General features: G+C 25.7%; 1 protein-coding gene across 1 annotated transcript in view; it reads left to right on the top strand.

Moving 5' to 3' along the window:
• Positions 1-4,248: 4,248 nt before the first annotated feature.
• LOC111679975 overlaps positions 4,249-24,054 on the top strand; it is a 112,694-nt gene continuing 92,888 nt past the window's right edge. Inside the window, 2 exon segments of the mRNA XM_046947052.1 lie at positions 4,249-4,482; positions 8,849-9,114. Coding sequence (XP_046803008.1) covers positions 9,106-9,114 — 9 coding nt within the window. The 5' untranslated portion in view covers positions 4,249-4,482; positions 8,849-9,105.

A 24,054-nucleotide genomic window follows, 5' to 3' on the forward strand; every position in this document is an offset into this window, starting at 1 on the left:
AAACCACTCACAGGATATGGAAGCACAAACGATGGTAATACCGCTAGACGTTTTTTTAAACATTTTGAAACTACTTCCGAAATAACCGGAATTAGTATGGATTTACTGCAAAAGGTCAATATTATTCTAATGGCGATAAATAGCAAGCATAAAGTGAACGCAACAAAAATTGGAGAGTATTCTACAAAAGTTTCTAAATTACTTTTGGAATTATATCCCTGGAAAGAAATGACACCTACAGTTCACAAGATATTATGTCATGGAAAGGTCATCATAGAACATAATATTCTGCCTTTAGGAGAGCTTACAGAAGAACCCCAAGAATCGAGGAATAGAGACTTTAAGCATATTCATCAGTTTAGCTCAAGGAAGTGTTCTAGGCAGTCTCAAAATGAAGATATTTTTAATAATCTGATTCTATCTTCTGATCCTGTTTTATCTACTATAAGGAAACGTTGGAGTTGCTACAAAATGTTAGCATTTGAAAATATTCATGAATTTAAAGATTTACTTTATCTTTTAGATATGGACTACTGTGATACCGATTATTTTACAAAATTATATTAATTTATAAAAAAAATAAATAAAGACTATTTTTACATAAAATAAATACTTGTTAATTTTTTTAGGGATAAAGAATAAAAGATTAATCGTAAAAAGTGGCTGTAAAAATTCATAAAAATTTATGTAGTAAAACATGCCTAACAAATGTATGGATGAAAATAATAGTACTAGGTAAATTCTCTAAAAGATGTTGAGTTTTCCCTAATTAATTTGTCACTTAAAAAACATTAGGTAGGCATGTTATATATCAATGGAAAGGTAATTTTGTCTATTTTTCAAAACTGTATATAATTTTTGAAAATTAAAAAATTCGCGGAATACTTGTTAAAAAAAAATTAAAAAATGTTTTTTATTCAGTTTTTGCGAAGATACAAATTTTTCAAATTGCAATAAAAATTTTATTTATGAATATTTTTTGATGAAATTTTACAGTTAGGTAGATTTTTTTACTCAAAATCCAAAATTAAATAAAAATTTCGAATTTTCTTATTAGAAATCCCGGAATTCCCAAAAAAGTTTTAAAAAATCCCAAAAATGGGATTTTTTGGTTTTTTGCCTATTATATCCATACCAGGGGCGGGGTTATCGAAACCCGTTACAAAATGATTAAGAACATATTGGGTCATATAAAACAGGTCACTATAATTTGATATCGACTATGCGATTTGAGAATTTTTGCTCAAAATTGAATTTTATATAAAAAATAGGGTTTTTTTGGATGGATCTGGTCCCCTCGGTATCAAAAATTTTTAGGTTTTGTTTCATTTATCGTATTTTATGTAAAGTCAGCTTTTCAAAAAGTATAAATTCTATATACATCTTCTTAGAAACTTTTTAGATAACTTAAAAAGAAAAAGATACTTTTTTCCCAAAAAAATGGCAAAAAATCGCCTTTTTTTAATTTTTAAATTAAAATGCCTATAACTTTGGACTCAGTCATGATTTTTACATAATTCTTTCACTGCTTGATATATAGACTTGTTGTTAAGCGAATAAAAAAAAATGGCGAAAATCGGGAATATTTGGACCCGCTATTATCAAAAAACTAAAGTAAGGACGGTAAAAATTTTAAAATTTTAATTTTCAAATGCGAATATCTCCTAAACTATAAGAGATAATTTACATTTTTTATAGTGCTCGATGAGAAGATTCTATATACGAAATTTTTTTTAAATCGGAACTCAAATGAAGAAATAAGATCGTTTTAAAAATTTAACATAGCCGAGGTGTCCTAATTTGAGGACCCCCCGCCGGGCCCCTGGTTGGCCTATAAGGTCCAAATTCAAAACCTAAACTCGACAACACCTCCTTTTTGTGCATACCAAATTTCATTAAAATCGGATTAACCGTTTAGAAGTTACCGAATTATTTCCCTCTTTTTTTTTTCCTATACCACTGTGCAGCGGTTCTTGAAGAGGGCGATAATAGTGATCAGTAGCGTTTAGAGTTCGAATTTGAACTTTGACTTCTAGAAGAAATTTCCTCAACAGAACGATCGGAATGTTTTGGTTTCAATTCAAAAAGCTTTAAAACGTGAGAGGAGATATAAGTGATCAGTAGCGTTTAAAGTTCGAATTTGAACTTTGACTTCTAGAAGAAAATTCCTGAACAGAATGATCGGAATGTTTTGGTTTTAGCTTCAAAACGTGAGAGGTGTAAACACTTACTGATCGGATCATCTCAGTGAATATATCTGCATATACTAACAGCAGTTCTTTGACAGGGCGATATCAGTGATCAGTAGCGAAAGATCGGATTGTTTTGGTTTCAAATCAATAAACTTCAAAACGTGAGAGGTGTAAATATTTGCTGATCAGATCAGCTTAGCGAATAAACGGAACCACTGTTCTTGGACAGGACGATATCAGTGATTGATAATTGTTAGAAGTAATCCTTGATTGATTGCTTCTGGCTTCACTCTCAATATATTTTGCGAGATTAATTGAAAAAATATTATACTGACACAAACATCAATATACAGAAGGGTCGAGAGTGCCCTAATTATGATCTTCTACTGGGGCTACCCAAGAGCGCTGAATGTCAAATCGATTAAACCGTGATTCCTGGACAGGACAATATAAGTGATCGTTAGTATTATATTCCTAGTCTTAATCCTAGATCAAATACTAAAATGTTAATATCACATAAAGAATACAACCAATATAGATCGTCGATGTTGGGCCCTGTTTAGGAAAACCTTATGTTCGAAAAGTGGTCTAGTCCAGGTTTTATAAAAAAACAAAATTAGATCAGTTGAAACATTGCTTCTTTTGGACAGAAATTGCAACATTACAAAGGAATCAGCTTGCATATTGCTTGGCTTTAGACTGAGCCATGAGCTCTAAGTCAATCAAAACTTTAGGAATAATGTGATCGAAATACATGTGCATACGAGATGACTCAGTCGAATGGTTCTTATCTTAAGGTGAGCACGTCATCAATTGGACATATTGGACGGAAATTGGAACATCTTCAAGGCGAAAAACATTTAAGGGAAGGTGTTATATGGATTGGATTTTATATTGGTTGACAACCAAATGGTAATTCGGGTGATATCAGCTGTTAAAGCTAAATATAAAGTTTTGAGTTGTGACAGAGCCTTCCCAGAGCATTCTTCCTGTGGTAAGCTCTGCATCATATGAGTATCAGGCTACTCAAGAAAATAGCGAATGTATTTCCTATAAAGTTATCCTAACGAATGCAAAACAGTTCGACGCAGAGGGGCCCGAATTATTAACATGTGCATGAGCGTTCCATACGTTGCACTGCACTAGTGGAATGGTGAAAGAACCACTTAAATTCTGTGCGGTCAACCTAAGGAGAGCCTGGTATTATTGTGATGATACGTATTCTTAGTGAACACGCAGATTTTCGGCGACAACTATATAGACTTGGATCAACGGATTTAAAGGAATACAGACTATGTGGAGAGCATAGTGAAATGCTGTAATACTTTCTTTACCATTATCAAACATTCGTAACAACTAAAACCGAATAACTATATAAGGTTTTTTCATAAATACTAGAGTACAATAGAGTACAACGACCTCTTCTCAACTTAATTAGAAAGGAGGTTGTACATGAAATCTAAAGAAATACATAAAGGCCTCTATCGGGCCTGTTGTGCGCTTCAGAACCAGGGCTTCAGTTGGCAATCGAACCACCTCCGATCTAACAGACTAGAACACTAATAACCGATCTATCGGAGGCCATATATCAACCTAACCTATCAATTTGTCGTAAGTGAACTCCCTTTCGCTTTTCTTTAAAAAGGTGGATCCATTGAAAAATATCACGACCTTACACTATAATAAAAACAGTTTAAAAAAAGTTTGGAATATAATTACAACAAATCTGGCAACTATCCCCCCGCCATCTAACAGAAGAGTTAAGGTTTTGTTGGATTTTTTACTCTCTTTTCTTGTTGGTTTCTTTGGCAGTGAGTGCGTGTGTGTAGAGTCGGTTAACAGTTGAAAAACTAGTGGAACTGGTAACACACATACAGTACAATACAAAAACATACAAACACTTGTCGATACAAACCACCTGTGGAGGGTTTATAGCGGCTGCGCATAGACAACAGACCATCACCAATACCATTACCACCAACACCACCACCGCCAGCAACAACCAAACCAAACTAAACACACTGACTGGTTGGTACTCAACTCATTTTGAATTCAACTCTGTTTTTAGCCAAGTGGCTTCAAGTCTTTGAGTTGGTAACATATGAAATCAGTGCAACGGCGGCTCTTGAACGGTATTGTTGGTTAAGCGGTTAAAAAACCAAAAACAATAAGTAACCGAAAAAAAAACGGTTAAATTGAAAACGAGTGATTTTTTTTTGAATAAATAAAACGCGTAAAAAATTAAACTGCTTAACAAAAGAATTTAAATAAAAATAGTTAAAAAAATTTGGTAATTAATTATAAAAAAAATTACAAAAAAGGCTAAACAACTTAAACAGAAACAATTTTTAAAAGCAAAAAATTTTGATTTTTTTGGAAAAAAAAGTGTTTTAAAAAAAAAAGTTTTAAATAAAAAATAAACTGCGTGTTAAAAATAAAACAAAACTATAAATATTGTAATAAAAAAACGCCCAATTTGTTTTGCACTATTAAACTGTTATAAGCGGCTGGCTGCTCGCATGCGCTTTAAAAACAAAAAATAAACACAGCAGCAACTTAGGTTAATGATGATTACAAAAAAAAACACTGTTATTTTCATTTGAAAACTAAAAGCTAAGAAAAAAAGCAAAAGTGGTTTTTTAAAGCTGATTTTCTGGCTGCCAAGCGAGAAAATAAAAAGAAAAACAATTTCATTTTATTTTAAAATAGTTTGCTATGATAACTGGTCGAAAAAACTAGTGTAAAACAAATTACAGATAAACTCTTGGAAAAAAATTGCGTAAACGCATTTATTTTAAATAAAAATATATATTTTTTTAATTTAAAAAAATTTTACTTTTTTTGTACAAAAGTTGAAAACAAAAATCAAACATTAATCATTTTTTAACCTTTTTTTAATAATGCAATTTTTTGTTGTCTTGCCAAAAATCTTTAATTATAAATAATAACTGTTATATTTAACATAAAACAAACAATTTTTGTTACAATTACTTTTTTTCGAAAAGAAAAAAAAAATATTCAAAAAGAGTGATTTTTATTTTGTTGATGGTGAAACTAGTTGCTTAAATGCAACTCTAACTTTGGCTGTTATACAATCGACAAAAAAAAAAAACAAAATTTTTTTGAAAGTAACAAAAATGGCAAGATGTAGTAATAAAATTGCTAAAAGAAATATTTTAAATAAATTTGATTTTAGATTTGCAATATCATGATTTTTAATTTCACTAAAGTTGTAACTTTATTGTGATTATTTCTAGATGGAATGGATTTTATAATTATAGTGACAATTTGTTAGCTGAAGAAAAATATTAATCGGAATTGCCTTAGATTCTGTAATTATTTCATTCGAAACTGAGAAAAAGAAAATAAATATATGCCTGGTATCAAATTGACACCAAAGTGTTTACAATTTTTCAATAACATCCATTGTCAAAGTATATACATACGTACGACAGCAATATGCTACAATTCCTTGTCGAAATCTAAATTTTATTCACATCCGTTAAATAAATGTTAATAAACGTTTTAAGCTCAAAATTGATAACATATCCGTTGTCAATAGTGAGCTTACCACATTTGTTAACACTTCGACAACGAACGTGTTCAGAACTACCCTGCGAATATCCAATCCAAGTAGATGAACTAAAGCACTCAAAGAAAGAAACTTGTCCACCTAAATTTGCCAAAACTTCACTCCCATATTAAGAAACAAATGGTTAAGTTATTAATGGTTTATAGTAAGAATTTTATATGGAAATGATGTTTAATAAATCATAAATAGACCCTTTATAACTTTAAGAATAGTAAAGTAATTTAGTTTCCATACAATAGACCAATTGCTCATCGGAAGTTCTCGCTTAATCTCGAGCTTCTTTTCTTCACAACCTATTTAATAGAAACTTTAAATGTCTTCAGTTATTCCAAACTATTTTAATTTTGATTTTTATATACAAATCAAAAACAGGATTTTTAGGTTAATTGCAAATCTCTAACAGAACACTGTTACCCGATCATGTCCCAAAAGTAGCAGTGGTGAAACTAGTTTTATTTTCAAAAACCTTTCAGTTTAATACTCATTTCCTATCCCAAAGCCAATCAAAATTTTAAATGAAATATTCTCCTTCTTCACTTTTTTCGTTCACTAACTCTTACGATAGAAAAGGAGATCACAAAAGTCCCGATAGGGGCCCAAGTGCATATTCGTAGTAAACCTCAATTTCACTCTTAGTGGTGATAGAAATGATTGATTTTTTCTTAAAATTGCAAAAAATCTTTACATCTTCCCATCAACCCTACCAACCTAACTTTTACAAATTTTCTAAACAATAAACAACTGTTGTCAACAAAATCAACTATTGTGAATGAATTATTTACGGCAAGTTCATGATAGTAATATTCCCTTCGAAGGTAAAGAAAATTTCACTTCTATTGGCGATAGAAGTTACAAGTCGTTACATCCTCCTATCAACCTGATCTAACTTTTACGACAAGAACAAATTTTATAAACAGCTGTTGCAAACAAAATCAACTATTGTGATTGAATTACTTACGGCAAATTCACGATAATAATATTACCTTTGAAGGAAACGATTTTTTTTTTAAATTGAAAAAAGTTTTTCTATAGAAAATTGCTTGTTTAATACGATTTTTTATAGAACATTTGTTCGATGATTATATTTTCGATAGAAAATTTGTTTATTGATAAAGTTTTCTATAGAAAATAATCGTTTACCAAGATTTTCTATAGAAAAAAGATATCTTGATAAGATTTTCTATAAAAAATTGTTCGTAGATAAGATTTTCTATAGAAAATTGTTCGTTGATTAGATTTTCTATAGAAAATTGTTTGTTAATAAGATTTTCTATAGAAAATTGTTTGTTAATAAGATTTTCTGTAGAAAATTGTTCGTTGATAAGATTTTCTATAGTAAATCGTTCGTTGATTAGATTTTCTATAGTAAATCGTTCGTTGATTAGATTTTCTATAGAAAATTGTTTGTTAATAAGATTTTCTGTAGAAAATTTGATTGATGATAAGATTTTCTATAGAAAATTTGATTGATGATAAGATTTTCTATAGAAAATTGTTCGTTGATAAGATTTTCTATAGAAAATTGTTCGTTGATAGGATTTTCTATAGAAAATTGTTCGTTGATAGGATTTTGTATAGAAAATTGTTCGTTGATAGGATTTTCTATAGAAAATTGTTCGTTGATAGGATTTTCTATAGAAAATTGTTCGTTGATAAGATTTTCTATAGAAAATTGTTCGTTGATAAGATTTTCTATACGAAATTGTTCGTTGATAAGATTTTCTATACAAAATTGTTCGTTGATAAGATTTTCTATACGAAATTGTTCGTTGATAAGATTTTCTATACAAAATTGTTCGTTGATAAGATTTTCTATATAAAATTGTTCGTTGAAAAGATTTTCTATAGAAAATTGTTCGTTGATCTACAGAAAATTTATTTTTTGTTAGGATTTTCTATAGAAAATTCGATTATAAGTTCTTCCAAAGAAAATTGATAGCTGATAAGATTTTCTATAGAAAATTGATCGATGATAAGATGTTATAAAGAAAATTTGTTCGTTAATAAGATTTTCTATAGAAAATTGATTGATGATAAGATTTTCTACTGAAAATTGTTCGTAGATAAGATTTTCTATAGAAAATTGTTCGTTGATAAGATTTTCTATAGAAAATTGATAGCTGATAAGATTTTCTATAGAAAATTGATCGTTGCGAAAGTTTTCTATAGAAAATTTATCATTATTAAAATTTTCTATATGAAATAGATCATTGTTAAAGTTTTCTATAGAAAATTTATCGATCTTCTATAGAAATTTTATCGACCAAAAGTTTTTTTTAGAAAATTTTTTTGTTGATAAAATTTTCTATGAAAAATTTATCAATAACAAGATTTTCTATTGAAAATTTGTTCTTTGATAAGATTTTCTATTGAAAATTAGTTCTTTGATAAGATTTTCTATAGAAAATTTGTTCATTAATAAAATTTTCTACAAAAAAATTTTGAGGAAATTTTGAAAAAAAAAATCTTTTTAAAAAATGTTTAAGAGAAAATTCTTTTTGTATAGAAAGTCTTCACAAAAATTATCTTTTTATAGAAAATTTTTGAAAAAATTTAATTTTTTATAAAAAAAAAATTAAAAAAAATCTATATTTTATAAAACTTTTGAACGGGTTTTCTTTTCAAAGAAAATTTAAAAAAAAAAATTTTAATTTTGTAATATTTTTGGAAAAATTTACTTTCGTTTTATTTTCTTCCAAATCCCACAACAAACTGTTTTTCAACGCCTACGGCCTTACATGTTCGATTTTCCACTTTCAAATTAAACAATGATTTATTTAACAACAATTATTTTAAATATTTATTTTTTGTTAAAAACTATTACATATCAGATAAAAACCAACTCAACAAACATCAAAATATCAATCACTCTCTTTGGGTTTAAAACAATCGGTTATTTTTTTCAAACAAAAATTACCACAATTAACAAAAAACAACAACAAACTCATGATGATGTTCAATATATTGTTAAAAATTATTTATATATATTTAGTTATTGATTTTGCGTTTTTTTCAACTTTTGTACAAAAAATAATAATAAATATATTTTGTAATATTTTTACAGTTTTAATCAAGCAAAATTAATAAAAGAAACCAAAAAAAATAAAAAAATAGATTGATATTAAAAATAACAATCAATATCAACAGCAACTAGACCAAAATAACTTAAAAAAATAGTTTCAAATTAAATTGCATTGAATAAAAATAACAACTACAACATTTACGCGGTTTTTTTTGTAGCCGTCAACACAACATTACAACTGTGGTCGTCGCTCGACGTTTTACCCATAAATTATCTACTGCAGTAGAAAAAGCACCAAAATGCTTCCGGTAAGTGGAAAATAAACAAAAATAGAAACTGAAACTGAAAAAAGAAGAAAATCAAACAAACATTTGATTTTGTTTTGTTTTTCTTTTATTTTTCATTACTTTTTATTATTTGTAAGTCTTTTGTTGTTTAGAGTTTCTGTTGCCGAATCCGTTTTTTTCTTCATTCAAAATAGTTTTTAGTTTTTAAAACAAAAGTTTACTAAACAACAATAAAATGCATTTTAATTAAAAAAAAATATATATCACAACAACAACAACAACAATTTCTGTAACTAACAGCAAATATTGTAGTTTTATGAACTAGAAATTAGTTTTTGTACACAAATGAAGTTTTAAGGAATGTTGACGACAAATTTGCAGCAAAAACTAAATTTTTTCATTTGAAATTATGCGATTTTTTTTTCTTCAAATACAAGAAATAATTAAGGTGGCAAAAATGTAGCAAATTATGTTAAAAATAAAAACAACATAAAAATCATAACTAACAAATAATGCGGCAACAAAGTTAAAGAGAGAAGAAAAAGTAGCGACAAAGTTGATGATAAAAAAAGTGCACAATTAAATTTTAGTTTGACACAGATTTTGTTTTTTATGTAACAAAAATAAAAACTAGAGTTTTTTTGTAACATTTGTGTTTTCTGTAATAAACACCAGCTGTTCTATAGATACGTGACACTGAAACATGACTGCATTATGATTTTCTTTGTATTAAAGTCACGTAATTTCTAATGATTCCTTAGGATTACATTAGGTTTTTTTATGAAATCATTTGCATTTTATTTTATTTAATTTTCCCGCTTTTTATAGACAACAACAACTTTTTATAGTTATCGATAACTTTGACTTAAAGGCAGTTATCGTTAGCTATACATATTTTTTTTATTGAATTTTCTAATGAATACTTAGGAATGATAAGTGTTTCTAAAGAAAATTGTTTAATAATAATGTTTTCCAAAGAAAATTGATCAATGATAAGTTTTTCTAAAGAAAATTGATCGATGATAACATTCTCTCAAGAAAATTGATCAACGATAAGATTTTTTATAGAAATATGATCAGTGAAATGATTTCTGTAGAAAATTAATCTATAAAAAGTTTTTGTAAAGAAAATTTATCAATTATAAATTCTTTTAAAGAAATTCAATCGAGGATAAGTTCTTCTAAAAGTTTTTCTGAAGAAATCTAATCGATGACAAGATTTTCTAGAGAAAATTGCTAGATAATAAGTTCTTCTAATGAAAATTGATCAATGAAAAGTTCTTTTAAAGAAATCTGATCGATGTCAAGGGTTTCCAGAGAAAATTGATCGATAATAAGATCTAGAGAAAATTCATTGATGATAAGTCCTTTTTAAGAATTTTGATAGATGACAAGTTCTTCTTATGAAAATTGATCGATGATAAGTTTGTCTAAAGAAAATTGATCAATGAAAATATTTTTCAGAGAAAATTGATCGATAATAAGTTCTTCTACAAAAATTTCATTGATGATAAGTCCTTTTAAAGAAATTTGATCGATGATTAGTTCGTCTAAAGAAAATTGATCAATGAATAGATTTTCTAGAGAAAATTGATCGATTATAAGTTCTTCTAAAGAAAATCGATCGATAATAAGTTCTTATAAAGAAGTCTTATTAATTTTAAAATTCTCTAGAGAAAATAGATCAGTGAAAAGATTTTCTTCTAGAAAAAATTTATTGGTGATAAGTTCGTCTAAAGAAAATATATCAGTAAAAAGATTTTCTATAGAAAATAGATCAGATTTTGTTTAGAAAATAGATGGATACGTTCTTCTACAGAAAATCGATCAAAGATAAGTTCTTTTAAAGAAGTCTGGCCGATGTTAAGATTCTCTAAAGAAAATAGATCAATGAAAAGATTTTCTTCTAGAGAAAATTGATTGATGATAAGTTTGTCTAAAGAAAATAGATCATTGAAAAGATTTTTTTATACAAAATAGATCAGTGAAAAGATTTAGTTTAGAAAAAAGATCGATGAATAGTTATTCTAAAGAAAATTGATCACTGATAAGTTTTTCTTAAGAAAATTGATCATTGATAAAATTTTCTAGAGACAATTTATCGACGCCAAGTTGTTCTAAAGAAAATTTATCAACAATAAGTTCTTTTAAAGATCAATGATAAGTTTTCTATAGTAAATTGATCGATCATAAGATTTTGTAAAGAAAATTAATCGATTATAAGTTTTTCTAAAGAAAATTGATCAGTGATAATATTTTCTATAGAAAACAGATCAGTGTAAAATTTAGAAAATTGATTGATGATAGGATTTTCTACAGAAAATTGATCGACGTTAAGTTTTTCGTAATAAAATTAATCGATGATAAGTTCTTCTAAAGAAAATTGATCGATGATAAATTCTTTTAAAGAAAATTTATCGATGATAAGATTTTATAAATAAAATGATCGTTAATTATGTTGTTATAAAACTGATAATAGATAAAGTTCTTTAATTAAAGAGAAAAACATTAAAAAAAAACTGTCTTAAGTTTTCTATAGAAAGCGGATTATTAATATTTTGTTCTATATAAAAATTATCGTAACAAGATTTTTCAATAGAAAACTGATCGTTAATAATATTTTGTACGGAAAGCTGATCATCTATAAAGTTTTTCTTTATAGAAAATGTATCATTTGTATAGTGTTCCCTAAGCAACTAATCTTGAATAGAGTTTATGGTAAAATGATCGCAATAAAAAGCTTTTTTTTAGGAAACTGATCCTCTATAAGGTTTTCTATAAATAACTGATCGTTTATAAAGTTTTTATTAAAAAAACTGATCGATTTTAAAGTTATCTATAGAAAATCTATAAACCAATTTTAAAAGTTTTCTATATATAAACTGATCGTTTACAAATTTTTTATAAAAAACTGATCGTTAATAAAGTTTTCTATAAATATCTGATCGTTTATAAAATTTTTAATTTGAAATTTTTAATTTGAAATTCTATGGAGAACTGATCTTTGATATAGTTTTCTATATAAAAACTGATCGTTTACAAAGTTTTTATAGAAAACTGATCGGTTATAAGATTTTCTATAAATAAATGATTGTTTATAAAGTTTTCTATATAAATTCGGACGTTAATGAAATTTTCCATAGAAAACTGATTGTTAAAAAATCTATTTAATAAAAATTCTGATCTATTTAATAAAAAACTGATCGTTGATATAGTTTTCTATATAAAACTGATCGCTAATATTAATCTCTATAGAAAAGCGATATTTGATAAATGTTTTTATAAAAAAAACTGATCATTTGCCATGTTTTTTAAAGAAAAGTGTTTGTTTATAAAGTTTTCTGTACAAAATTGATCGTTTATAAAGTTTTCTATAAAAAACTGATCGTCTGTTTGGTTTTTCTATAAATAACTGATTGTTTAAAAAGTTTACTATATAAAGATTGTCGTTTATGAAATAGAATAGAAGGTTTTTTTATAAAAAAATTATCGTTTATAAATGTTGCCATAAAAACTGATCATTTATAAAATTTGCTGTAAAAACTGATCGTTTATAAAGTTTTCTATAAAAAACTAATCGTTTATAATTTTTTCTATTAAAAACTGATTGTTTAAAAAGTTTGCTATATAAAGAATGTCGTTTATAATGTAATGACAACTAATCGTTAGTAAATTTTTTGAAGTTTCTTATAAAAAAATAATCGTTTATAAAGTTTGCTATAAAAAACTGATCGTTTATAAAGTTTGCTATAAAAAAACTGATCGTTTGTAAAGTTTTCTGTAATAAACTGATCGTTTATAAAGTTTTCTATTAAAAACTGATTGTTTTTAAAAATTTATATTGAAGAATTATCGTTTATAAGGTTTTCTTTAGAAAAAACTGATCGTTTATACAGTAATCAGTGATCGTTTATAAAGTTTTCTGTAAAAAAACTGATCATTTATAAAGTTTTCTATAGAAAATGTATCCTTTACAAAGTTTTTTCCTAGAAAATTGATCGTTAACTTGACTTTCTATAGACAATGGCTAGTTACTGTAATTTCCAAAATCAAACTACTGATCATTAGTAAAATTACTATAGAGAATTGATAGTAATCGTTTGAGATCACTCTTAAACTTAAAGAAAAAATTGCTTTAAATCAAAATTAATGTTGTTGATTCTTCACCCTCAACATAAAACTGATTTCTTTTTTTAACATAATAATTAAGATATTAACAGAAATAATAGAAGTCATCATCGTTATTTTTTTGTTGCAGATATTAAATTATACATTTGTTCATCATTTAAAAAAAACACAACATTTCAATGACAAAATAAAAATATTAGCAAAATTTATAATGCAATAATATGTATAAAAAACTTACGACCTTAATTTAAAAAGTATTGTTTTTAATAAAACAAATTTGATACTTATTTTAACAGCTCAATCTAAAACATTTTAAATGTTTTTGTAGAAAAACAAAATTCAAATATCATGATAATGATGTGAAGTTATAAAAGTACGGGGGCAGTTAATTGAAATTTTGAATTAAGGCAAAAAAATAATCTGAAAAATAAAGTTATTAAATACTTAGTGTACATTAACTACAACTTTAAATTCATCTTTAAGTTGGCTTGTTAATGTTAAATGTAATTTTAAAAAATATATAAAAATAACTGTTTAACTAAATTAGTGAATTCTTTTAAAATATTTCAAATTATGAAATTTTTTTTTCAAGTTAAAAAAATGCAGTGAATTTAAGACCTTGAAATATTTTTGTTCATTGATTGCTTTTTAATTTGCAGCCGCTCTTATATAATTTGAATTAAATAACGCCTAAATAATTTAAATTTTAAGCGGCTTAAAACTGATCTTTACTGTTAACTGGTTTTTCATCACTTTTGCTTTTAGTTTTGTTAACCACATCTCTAAAACATCTTTACGCATTTTCAAAATACCAGTTTACATTTTATAACAGTTTTGTCAAAAATTTTCGAAAGACAAACAAAACAACTACAACAACATATCAATAATAAAAAAATAAAAATCTTGTTATAATTTAAAAATATATACTTTTTGTACATCTAAATATCTACCTTGTGAAGGTCGTTCAGTATGTTAATATGCGTCAGTTCGTTGTGTGTTTTTTTTGTTGCTCTTTTAAAATGTGAAATGTTTAAAATCAACAGAATCTTTAACTCTTTCAAGTGTGGAAGGGAATATTATGAAAATTTTAAAAAAATATAAATTAATTAAAATTCTACACGTTTTTTTTTCAAGCCGACACTTGCTTTGGCATTTACGTAGTTTTTTTTTCTTCTTTAAGATAAGTTATTAGTAACGCTTAAAGTTTAGAGGTTATGTAGAATGTCAAGTTGATATATGCAAATATTACTAGGAATCATATTTTTTTATGACATGATCTTGATATCGATCAGTTTTTTTAATAATTATAAATTTTTTTTAGCGAAAACTTAAAGAAAGTTTAGTTTTCTTTGGAACAGTTAATGAAAGATCTTTTTTTTCTAGAAAACTGCAAGATCAATAGTTTTTCTATAGAAAACTTTATAAACGATCAGTTTTCTACAGAAAACTTTATTAATGATCAGTTTTCAACAAAAAATTTTATTTATGATCAGTTTTCAACAAAAAATGTTATTTACGATCAGTTTTCAACAGAAAACTTTATAAACGATCAGTTTTCTACAGAAAACTTTAAAAACGATCAATTTTCACAGAAGATCTTATAAACGATCAGTTTTCTAGAAAACTGTATAGTTTTCTAGATCGGATCGTTTACCGTTTTTTATACAAAACATTATAAGCGATCAGTTTTTTATACAAACTTTAAGTGATCAGTTTTCTATAGAAAACTTTATAAGCGATCAGTTTTCTATAGAAAACTTTATAAGCGATCAGTTTTCTATAGAAAACTTTATAAGCGATCAGTTTTCTATAGAAAACTTTATAAGCGATCAATTTTCTATAGAAAACTTTATAAGCGATCAGTTTTGTATAGAAAATATATCTGCTTTATATTGAAATCTTTTTAAAAGGTAGTTTTCTATTATTCATAGAAACCTTTAATAACGACCAATCTTGTTGTAAACGATCAGTTTCCTTCTGTAGAAAACTTTATAAATCACTAGCTATACCCAGCGTGCTTCGCTACCCTCATCGTAATGGAATAAAACAAATATCATTATTGTAAATGTATATATATCTGCAATATCAAAAATTCCCCTTTTAGAGAACTCTTTAAGTTTGATTTTATGATTCTAGTCTCAATATTACAGAAAATTAGAAAAAACAGTTGAAGAACGAAAAAGTACCAGACAGTGCCTTTTTATATATTTTCATTAAATGAGGTTGACGCATGTTTAATTTTCAACCAGAAACCAAAAAAATCGCATAAAGATTTTTATACAATCAGGAAGCTACATGTCCAATTTAATGTTTTTAGGTTCAATATTATAGAAAATTCGAAAAGTATTAGTAAAAGAACAAAAAAGTACCAGAGTAAGCTTTTTCAATTTTCGTTCGATTGGGATACTGCGTGTTTAATTTTATGTTTATATATTCAATATTTTAGAAAGCTCTAAATGTACCAGTACCAGTGAAGTACGAAAAAGTACCAAAGGACCTATTTTATTTAATTTCATATTCCTAAGTTTAATATTAAAGAAAATTCAAAAAGTACCAGAAAATATTCCGGTTTAAATTTTCATTTACTCAAGTCCCTGATTGCTTTTAAAGATTCTAATTGACTCCGGGCTCCACATGCTTAATTTCATGTTTCTAGGGTCAATATTATAAAAAACACAAAAAGTACCTTTTGAAGAACGAAAATGTACCCTTTATAGGTTCTCACTTAATCCAGGCTCTAAACGCTTAATTTCATGTTTCTAGGTCCAATATTATAGAAAATTCAAAATGTACCTTTTAAAGAACGGAAAAGTACCAAAAAGTCCCCTTTTATAGGTCCTCACTTAATCCGGGCTCTACATGCTTAATTTCACGTTTCTATGTTCAATATTATACAAAAATCCAAAAAGTACCTTTTGAAGAACGAAAAGGTTTCAAAAAGTCCCCTTTTATATGTTCTTACTTAATCCATCCTCTACATCAAAAAGTCCCCTTTTATATGTTCTTACTTAATCCATCCTCTACATACTTAATTTCATGTTTCAATATTCAATATTATAGGAAATTAAAAAAGTACCTTTTGAAGAACGAAAAAGTACCAAAAAGTCCCCTTTTATAGATTCTCATTTACTCCGGGCTCTACATGCTTAATTTCATTAACGAAATAAAAATTCTATTCCAAAATGTTGCAACATCGTAGTGGGAGCCCGTTATTACGTATTTATATGTATAAGTTAATAAACCAAAATCAATGTTTTATGAAAAAAGTACCAAAAATAGGTACAATTTTCACCCCTTAAACATCCGAATAACCAAAAAGTACTAAATTTATATTTTTATTTTTTCGGAGCAAAAAAAGTACCAAAATACAGTTTTTACCCGTTTATTCCCTAAAGGGGCCGAAATTGAAAAAAGTACCAGACACCTGTCCGCTTATTTTTTAAATGAACGACGATAAGCTTTAAACTATTTTTGTATCTTTTCTAGTTTAGGAGATATGAGGTTACCGATTTTACCCGTTTTTACCCTTTTTTACCCCCTAAACATACGAATTTCCAAAAATCCCGTCTTAGTGGATCTATTTGGTGGGAGACCAACCCCCTGTCCAAATTTCAGCTCTTAAGCTTTAACCGTTTAGGCTGTGCGATGATGAATCAGTCAATCAGTCAGTCAGTAACGTTAGAATTTTATATATATAGATTACAAACAATCACTCTTCTATAAAAACTTTATGAATTACGATAAGTTTATTATCAAACCCACTATTTTTACGTAAACCTATTAGTTTCCTACAGGAATTACTAAAAATGATTAGTTTTCTATAGAATGCATTAAGAAGATCAGTCAAAACTTTAAGAATAGGAAATTTAAAGAAATATCAGTTTTTTTATACGTAATTTTAAGAATGATCAGTTTTCTATATGAAATTTAAAACGCGATCACTTTTCCATAAAAACTTCAAGCTAAACTCAAAACAATTAGTTTTCTCTAGGAAAATTTTCAAAAGATCACTTAAAACTTTCAAAAGATCAGTTAAAAACTTTAAGAGCGATCAGTTGTTAATAGAAAATTTTAAGAAATATCAGTTTTCTATAGGAAATTTAAAGAATGATAAGTTTTCTTAAACAAATTTTAAGAGCTATCATTTTTCTTTAGTAAACTTTAAACAAAGATCTGTTATCTATAGAAAATCTTCAAATGCGATCAATTTTCTATTAAATACATCAAGAACTATCAGTTTTCTATAGAATACTTTAAGAAGATCAGAACGATTTAGAGGAAATTTTAAAAAATATCAGTTTTCTATAAAAAAAAACATTTAAAACGATCTGTTTTCTATATGTAATTTTAAAAATATTCTGTTTTCCAGTTTTACGTCTGTCTTTTATCTAATCAGTTTTTAACGATCAGTTTTGTATAGGCAACTTCGACTGATCGGGTTTCTAGAGAAAACTTTAAGAACGATCTGTTGTCTTTAGAAAATATTAGGAAAGATCGTTTAACTATAAGATCACTACAAAACGATCAGTTGTCTATAGCAAATATTAGAAACGATCATTTCACTATAAAAATCTTTAGAAAACTTTATTAATGATGAGTTTTTTTTTAATGTTTTTCCTAGAAATTTTTATTAACGATCAGTTTTCTATAAAACTCATTTTAAACTTTCAGAACGATCAGTTATTTATCGAAAATTTAAATAAATTTAAAAATAGTTCAGTTTTCTTAAAAAAATAAGAGCGATCACTTCTCCATAGTAAACTTAAGAAAACGTTAAATTTTCTATAGAATACTATAAGAAGATCGATTGAAAATGTCAAAACGAGCAGTTATTTATAGAAAATTTTAAGAAAGATCGCGAAGATCAGTTTTCTATAGAAAACTTTAAGAACGATAGAGAAAACTTTAAGAAAGATCAGTTGTCTATAGAAAAGATTAGGAAAGATCGTTTAGTTATAAGATCACTACAAAACGATCAGTTGTATATAGTAAATATTATAAACGATCGTTTTACTATAAACATTTTTAAGATCAAGACAGTTTTCTTTAGAAAACTTTATAAATGACAAGTTTTTCGTTGTTTTTTGCTTAGAAATCTTTATTAACTACAGTTTTCTATAAAAACAATTCTGAATGATCAGTTTTATTTAATGAAAACTTCCTATTATTGAGTGTAGAGTGTCATTGTGTAATTTTAAAATCTAATCTAATAAATTGACTTTAACCGTTATTTTTTGCATTTATTAAATAATTAAATCAAAATAAATTAAATCAAAATATTTTGCAATTAAATTTTTAAGCAATTAATATGAGTTTAATATTAAAAACATAAACAAAATTTAAAAATTCATTAACTTGACATTTGAATTTTCGAAATATAAATAAAATCATGAAACTGGTTTTTAAAACTGAAAACCCGATCTTAATAAACCAGAACTTTAACTTTAATTATTAAAAAGATTTAAAAACAAAATCGCTTTAAATTAAATTCTATAAAAATTAAAAAAAAATCAAAAACAATTAAAATAAGAATAATTAAACTAAAATATTTTTACCTAAAAAAATTAAAAAATTCACACGTTAAATCAAATAGTTTGTATTTGTTTTTTTTTATGACAAATAAACACATGTTTCTAACGATCATCATAATAATGCACAAAGTGTTATAGTTAAACAATTGTCTTAGTTGTATAACTTTATTTATAACAATTACTACGTCTTCATACTCATATTCATTTATTGTTTAATTTTTTCATTTGTTAATAATATTTAATAAGATTGTTTTAGTAGTTGTTTACATGTAGTATACGCCTGATAATCATTTGTTTGTTATTTACTCCTTTTGTGTTTTATAAAAATAGTTTTTGTTTTTTTTTTTCTTTTTTCAACTTTAATTTACACCAGTATTACGTATACGGAACAAAATCTTTTTGCACTTTTTAAAAACCAAAACTGAAATTGAATCTATAAAACCGTTTTTTTTTCTTTTTCGTTTGAATGCAGTTGGTAGAAAGAAGAAACAAATTTTATTCACATAGTAACATTACCTGAAATATTTACTTTAGTTGTATGAAATAATCATGAATCATTTTGATTTAAGGTATTTAATAAAATTACCAAGATTTAAATTATGACTTTGGTAGACTTGACAATAAGACATTTGCTGTGAAAATGTCAAATGTCGAGAGATTTGAATAAATGAATATTAAACAAAATTGAAATGAATTTGAATAATTAACTTAAAGAACGATAAGTTTTCTATAAAAAAAAAACTTAAAGAACGATAAGTTTTCTATAGAAAACTTTAAGAACTTAAAGAACGATCAGTTTTTTAGAAGACTTTAAGAACGATTAGTTTTCTATAGCAAACCTAAAAAACGATCAGGTTTCTATAGAAAACTTTAGAAACGATCAGTTTTCTATGGAATACTTTCAGAGTGATCAGTGTTCTATATAAAACTTTAAAAACGATCAACTTGTTTTATAGAAAGTTGAAGAGCAATCAGTTTTCTATAGAAAACTTAAAAATATAATTAGCTTTGTATAGAAAACTTAAAGAACGATCAGTTTTCTATAAAAAACTTAAAGAACGACTTTAAAAACGATCAGTTTTCTATAGCAAACCTAATGAACGATCAGTTTTCTATAGAATAATTTCAGAGCAATCAGTGTTATATATAAAACTTTAAAAGCGATCAGTTTTTTATAGAGAAGTTGAAGAGCAATCACTTTTCTATAGAAAACTGAAAAAATAATTAGTTTTGTATAGAAAACTTAAAGAACGATCAGTTTTCTATAGAAAACTTAAAGAACGATCAGTTTTCTATAGAAAACTTTAAGAACGATCAGTTTTCTATAGAAAACCTAAAGAACGATCAGTTTTCTATAGAATACTTTCAGAGCGATCAGTGTTCTTTATAAAACTTTAAAAGCGATCAGTTTTTTTACAGAAACATTGAAGTGCAATCAGTTTTGTATAAAAAAATTAAAGAACGATCAGTTTTCTATAGAAAACTTAAAGAACGATCAGTTTTCTATAGCAAACTTAAAGAAGGATCAGTTTTCTATAGAAAACTTTAAGAAAGATCAGTTTTCTATAGAAAACTTTAAGAAAGATCAGTTTTCTGTAGAAAACTTAAATATCGATCAGTTTTCTATAAAAAAACTTAAAGAACGATTAGTTTTCTATAGCAAATCTAAAAAGTGATCAGGTTTATGTAGAAAACTTTAAATACGATCAGTTTTCTATATAAAACTTAAAAGAATGACAAGTTTCCTATATAAAACTTAAAAAAATGACAAGTTTTTTATTGAAAACTTAAAGAATGATTAGTTTTCTGTAAAAAAAAAACTTTAAGAACGAGCAGTTTCTATATTTAATTTAAAGAGTGTTCAGTTTTCTATCTAAAACATAAAGAACGATCAGTTTTCTATAAAAAATTTAAAGAATGATTAGTTTTCTGTAAAAATGAACTTTAAGAACGACCAGTTTTCTGTATAAAACTTTAAAAACAACCAGTTTTCTATAGAAAACATTAAGAACGATCAGTCTTCTATAGAAAAATTTAAAAACGTTCAGTATTCTATAGAAAACTTTTTAGAGCGATGAGTTTTCTATAGAAATCTTTAAAACTGATCCGTTTTCTATAGAAAACATTAAGAACGATAAGTTTTCTGTTGAAAATTTCAAGAGAGCGATTAGTTTTCTATGGAAAATTTTAAGAACGTTCAGTCTTCTATAGAAAATATTTTAAAACAATTAGTTTTCTATAGAAATCTTTAAAAATGATTAGTTTTCTATAGAAAACATTAGGAACGATCAGGTTTCTATAGAAAACATTAAAAACGATCAGTTTTCTGTTGAAAATTTCAAGAGAGGTTAGTTTTCTGTATAAAGTTTTAAGAACGTTCAGTCTTCTTTAGAAAATTTTAAGAACGACCAGCTTAAGGAGCAAGTTTTGAGTACTAGTTTTGAAACTATGTAAATGATTAGTTTCTATAGAAAACTATAAAAGCAAGTAGTCTATGAGAAACAAAAAAAAACTATTAACTTTCTATAGAAATCATCGTAGATGATCAGTTTTCATATAAAATTTCATAGACTATCAGTTTTTTTATAATCGATCAGTTTTTTTAACGATCAGTTTATTATAATTAAGATAATGTTTTTATCCTTTTACTTTAGACATTTTGGTAAACGATCAGATATCTAGTGAAAACTTTATAAAGATCTGTTTTCTTAAGAAAACTTTACTAACGATCACTTTTTCTATTGCATAAAAAGTTTATTAAGGATCAGTAACCTAGAAATCTTTAAAATTGATCAGTAAACATTATAAAGATCTGTGTTCTATAAATAATTTTCAAAACGAATAACTTTCTATAGAAATCATATAGAAGATCAGTTTATTTTATAAATGATCATTTTTTTTTATTATCCATCAGTTTTTTTAAACGATCAGTTTATTATAATAAAGATAATGTTTTTATCCTTTTACTTTAGAAAATTTAGTAACCGATTAGATATCTGAAGAAAACTTTATAAAGATCAGTTTTGATGATCAGTTTCCTCTAGAAATCTTTGATATCGATCAGAAAACATTATAAAGATCTGTGTTCTATAGAGAATTTTCAAACGATTAACTTTCTCTAGAAATCTTTGTAGACGATCACTTTTTCATATATTATTTTATAAATCATCGAATATCTAGAGGTAACATTATAAAGATCAGTTTTCTAAAGAAAACTTTATTAATGATCACTTTCAGCTTTCTTTATATGCGATCAGTTTTTAATAGATTTCAATAATCAGTTTCTTAAAGAACAAGAAATTTTTTATCGGATGGAGAATATGAACAAAATTGTGTTGAAAGTACTTTGAGTGGTTAGTTATTATGAATGATTGTTTACAGAAGATCTTATTATCGATCATTCTTTTATTGAGCCGGGTTTTTATTTCACTTTTGGGAAACTAGTCGAAAAAATTGTACTTTCTTTAAAAATAACCTTCATTTCTATTTTATGAGTGGTTTATACATAATCCAATTGTTCATCTTTAGACAATTGAAAATTTAATAATAAATCAAAACTTTTAACACGATTTAATTAAAACAATTATAAAACAAAAAAATCGCTTTCTAATTTCATTTTGAAAATTATTTCATTATTATAGTCTAAAAAACAATAACAAATAATATTGATTTAGACAAATTTCCAAGTTAAAATTAATTTAATTTAAAACATGCTGTGAATAGAAACAAACACTGAATATTGAAGTGAATTTATACAAAAAAAAAAAAAAACTTCACTTTTACTTTTTTTGTAAAATTTTTTGGGTTTTTTTGTTGTTGTAAAAAAAATCAAATATTGCGCAATATTGAACAAATAATAAAATCATATTGAATGAAATATTGAAATGAAAAAGTACAAGAGAAAAAGATGAACAATATGATGACATTTGAATCTTAAATAGAAATTGATAAAATTGTTATAAATTCAAATGATATTGACACGATGATGACACTGTTGTTGGAGGGTACTAGAGAATGTCTTGTATTTTTTTTTTTTTAATAAAAAATACAAAAAAAATTTTTTTGATTATATTTATTTTGGAATGTCTCGATTTTTTTTAGCAAATAATAGTTGTCATGCAAATCAATCATTTGTAGATTTGGATTTTTATCACTCTAAAAGAGGGAAGTAAATATTTAAAAATTTCTATTGTATTTTAAATATTTATTGAATGTGAATGTAAATTTTTTAATAATAATAAAACACTTTTAAATTAATTTCATAGTTTTTTTACAATATTGAATGAATTTTTAGAAAAAAATCCAAAAAAAAAAAAATAATAACAAGTGTTTTTGTCATTAGTTTAAAATTTGTGATAAATCACAAAACTGGTTTTAAAGATTTAATTTTTGATGTTTATCTTAATAATAATGATGTTTCACATCATCTTCATTATTATAAACATTATCTTTTTGTGTTTGTTAAGAAATTTATATAAATTATAACATTCATATTTTTCGACAGACAGACGGACAGACAGTCAGACGGACAGACAGACGGACAGACAGACAGACGACAGACAGACGAAACCAACACATTTGTAAAGATTTTTGAAATTAAAGATTTTGTCTATGTTTGCTTGTATCTAGTTTATTTTATTGTATCTTTCTTTGTATATCCAAAAATTTTTTTTGGGAATACACAACAAAGACACAAACAATCTTAACTACTAGACAATTCACAAAATGTTGATGTCATTTTCAGCTGCTGTGAGTGAATTACCAAATTTAACAAAGAAAACATAAAATGTTTCCTTTTTTTGTTCTTATTTTTAATGTTTTGTGATGTGTTAAATAATGATTTTTTTATAACATAATTTTCATTTATAACATAATTTTCATTTATAAAACATTTATAAAATACAAATTAGTTTATGAATGTTTTTTAACAGGATTTTCTATAGATCATTTTTAACAGATTCATGAAAAATTAATAGTTAATAATGTTTAATAACGCTTTTTTTCCACAAATAACATTTTATTTTTATCAAAGGTTTATATAACATAATTTTCATACAAAAATTGATTTATAAAACACTTATAAAACACAAATTAGTTTATGAATGTTTTTTAATAGGATTTTCTATAGATCATTTTTAATAGATTCATGAAAAAATAATAGTTAATAATGTTTCCTATGGAAAATTTTTATTTTTTAAGTTTTCTAAAGAAAACTTATCGTTTATATAGTTTTCTGTAGAAAACAAATCCTTTATTAAGGCTTTTTATAGAAAATTGATATTTTATAAAGTTTTCCATAGAC

This window comes from Lucilia cuprina, chromosome 3 (assembly GCF_022045245.1).
Source record: "Lucilia cuprina isolate Lc7/37 chromosome 3, ASM2204524v1, whole genome shotgun sequence".
Lineage (NCBI taxonomy): Eukaryota > Metazoa > Arthropoda > Insecta > Diptera > Calliphoridae > Lucilia > Lucilia cuprina.